The sequence below is a fragment of the Aphanomyces invadans genome (assembly GCF_000520115.1).
Source record: "Aphanomyces invadans strain NJM9701 unplaced genomic scaffold supercont1.134, whole genome shotgun sequence".
In the NCBI taxonomy this organism is placed as follows: Eukaryota; Oomycota; class Saprolegniomycetes; order Saprolegniales; family Verrucalvaceae; genus Aphanomyces; species Aphanomyces invadans.
This window is the reverse complement of record NW_008580279.1, coordinates 28,674-31,551: the sequence shown is the minus strand read 5'-3', so window position 1 is coordinate 31,551 and position 2,878 is coordinate 28,674. Positions and strand designations below refer to the sequence as shown.

At 55.4% G+C, this 2,878-nt stretch overlaps 2 protein-coding genes across 2 annotated transcripts; one reads left to right on the top strand and one right to left on the bottom strand.

Moving 5' to 3' along the window:
• Window positions 1-354: 354 nt before the first annotated feature.
• H310_15028 (hypothetical protein) lies at window positions 355-787 on the top strand (the record flags this gene model as incomplete). The annotated part of the gene is made up of 2 exons (XM_008883008.1): window positions 355-564; window positions 593-787. Coding segments are annotated over 2 exons (405 nt in total), but the record flags the coding sequence as incomplete, so codon positions are not given.
• A 268-nt stretch (window positions 788-1,055) lies between these two features.
• H310_15027 (hypothetical protein) lies at window positions 1,056-2,713 on the bottom strand (the record flags this gene model as incomplete). The annotated part of the gene is made up of 1 exon (XM_008883007.1): window positions 1,056-2,713. One exon carries the CDS (start codon window positions 2,711-2,713, stop codon window positions 1,100-1,102), a length of 1,614 nt encoding a protein of 537 aa, XP_008881229.1. The 3' UTR covers window positions 1,056-1,099.
• Between the last annotated feature and the right edge of the window lie 165 nt (window positions 2,714-2,878).

Here is a 2,878-nt window from a genome sequence, read left to right as displayed (position 1 = left end):
TTCTAAAATGTACAGAACGCTTCAAACTGCGTTTGGTAGGTGTTATACGTCCGGCGTGTGGACGCGCCGCGGAACGACTCCTGGATCGTTTGCTTCGTTGCTCTGCTTTGTCCGTTGTCCAATGAAAGTGCAAATTATGGAAAGTAGGCCAATTGGTGTTACGTATTTGTCGGATATTTGTCGTATCACAAGTTTAAGTTCAATTTATGGCCATATGGTTCCTCGATGAGGTCAGACACGATAAAGCGAAAACAACGTGTTATATATCACAACGAAAATGCGCCGGGTGCTGGCGAATGTACCACAAGTTCGGATGCATGTGGTGACGAACGCGTGGACACAAGCGTTCATCAGTCGTCGTGGTGGGTCCACGATGGTGGCTATTCATTGTCGTACAACGGCGGTCGCCGCACGGGACCGGTGTACGTGACATTTACCACGGACAAGCTGAACGCAACTCGACCGCCGTCATCTTCCGTCGACCCGACGATTCCGAAAGAGTGCCATCAATTCACGGTCAATTCGTATGCGAGCGTCCGAGCTGGTTACGACCGAGGCTACTTGGTCGCGAGCTTCATGACCAGGAATTCAGGCGCGCAAGTCCTATGACATGATCAACATCGCGCCCCAAGTGACGAGCTTCAGCCAATGTATTTGGGTAAACATGGAAGACATCGAGGCGTGCTACCGCAATCTGAACCGCATTTGGTCGTGGGGCGGCATCGTGTACACGGACGTGGCGAACGACTACTTCTTCGAGAGCCACGGCATCAGCACACCCGACTAGTGGTGGAAGGTCGTGTTGATGAAGGACGAAAGCGACCAGGACAAAATCATCTCGTGTTTTTTTCCCAACCAAGAGAGCTTGGGGGCGCAGATGAGTGCAACAGATAGATATGCACCCTCCCCCGACACAGCAAGACCAGGACAGTTGTTAGTTTTTCAGGAATGGATGAATAACCCAGTGCAAGTGTTTGTGGCTTAGTATGCCATCTTCGTGCACGAGTTGGTTGCCGTGTCAAAGTGCAGCTTTCGTCAGGAGTTCTTAAACGTTGTTGGGGATGCAGATTATGGTGATAAATTCAATGTGTCGAACGAACTAGATGGAACACCCAGGAAGAGAACTCGTCGGTGCCTTTTGGTTCTTGAGGCTGGCCGGCACGGGAATCGGCCCCAGGTCATCGTTGAGCTTGGCTTCGATTTCCGCAACCGAGACCAAATACTTGTTGGCGTCGTTGACGAGCTTTTCGTTGGGGAACATCCACGCGAGGATCATGTCGCTGCCGTTCGAATCTTTGGTCCAAATTGCTTTCCACCAAAAGCTGGCCGTGCGAACTCCGTGGGACGCCATAAACAAGTCGTTTGACTCGGCCGTGAAGATGAGGCCCCCAAACGTGGACACGTTCTGGGCATTACGATAGCACGCTTCGACCTTTTCAACGCGGCTCCACAAACCCTGGTTGAACTGGCCGTACTGAGGGGCCACGTTCGTCATGAAGAACGTCTGGGAGCTCTGCGCTTTGCTGTCACTCATGAGCGCCGCAGACACTAGTTGGCCGCGGTCGTACAACGAGTTGTACCCCTTCAACGACTTTTGCTGGCACTCCAATTTCATCGATTTGTCGAAAGTGTACTGGGCCGTTTTGACCGCGTTCTTCTTGTCCTTGGTCAAGGTGTAGGCCCAACGGTCGGCGGTGCGACGCTCACAGCTGTACGAGAGCCAAAATCCGTCGTAGCGAACATCAAAGTTGGGCGAGGTTGGGCTCGTAGGTGGTGGCGAGGCGGTTGCTTGAGTGGGTGCTGGGGTGGGGGCAGACGTTGGTGCATCCGTGGGAGCGTCAGTCGGAGCCGACGTGGGTGCAATGGTTGGGGTGTCGGTAGGGGCACTCGTGGGTGCCGACGTGGGGGGCGGAGTAGGCGCAGGAGTTGGAGCTCCGGTTGGTGCATTAGTGGGAGCAACCGTCGGGTTCAGAGGAGTGGGTGTGGCCGGGGAAGGCGCAGTCGTGGGCGGCTCCTTGCTGCCTTTGCGACTGCACCCTTGGGGAAGTAACCAGCTCGACGGTGCCTTGAACGACTTGAGCGCAGCAGGCACCGGGATCGGACCCAAGTTGTCGTTGAGCTTGGCCTCGATGTCGTGCACAGACACCAAATACTCGTCCAACGCGCCGAGCCCGTCCCGGTTGGGAAACATCCACGAAATGATCTTGTCGGTGCCATCCGCGTTCTTGGACAGGACGACCTTCCACCAGAACTCGGGTGTTTGGACGCCGTGGGACTCCAAGAAGTAGTCGTTCGACGCGTCCGTGTAAATCAAACCTCCCCACGTCGAGAGGGGCTGCAGATCGCGATGGCACGCTTCGATGCCTTCCGTCTTCTCCCAGATGCCGCGGTTGAACGATGCTACTTGTGGAGCGATGTTCGTCATGTAGTGCGACTGGCGGCGCTGCTCGACGCTGTCCGTCATGTGGGCGCTCGCAACCAAGTGGCCACGGTCGTACGAGATGCCACTTGACGCAGATGAGGGGTACGGCTTGACCGACTTTTGCTGGCAGTCCTTGGACACATCCGGATCGGAGTAGAATGCAGACGGACGAGTCGGATTGCCCTTCTCCTTGCCCAGGGTGTAGTTCCAACGGTCCGCAGTGCGGCGCGCGCAGTTGAACAGGAGCGAGTACCCATCGTGGTGGATGTAAAAGTTATCGGTCGAAGGCATTGGTTTGGTAGGTGCAGGAGTTGGTTTGGTAGGTGCAGGGTTTGGCTTGCTGGTGGGAGACACCACTGAGAGGACTCCAGAAACAGCACCAGGCAAAGGAGACGATTGCCCCTGGGCATTCTTGAGGTAGCACACACCATCAAACCAATTGTACGCTTTGCATCC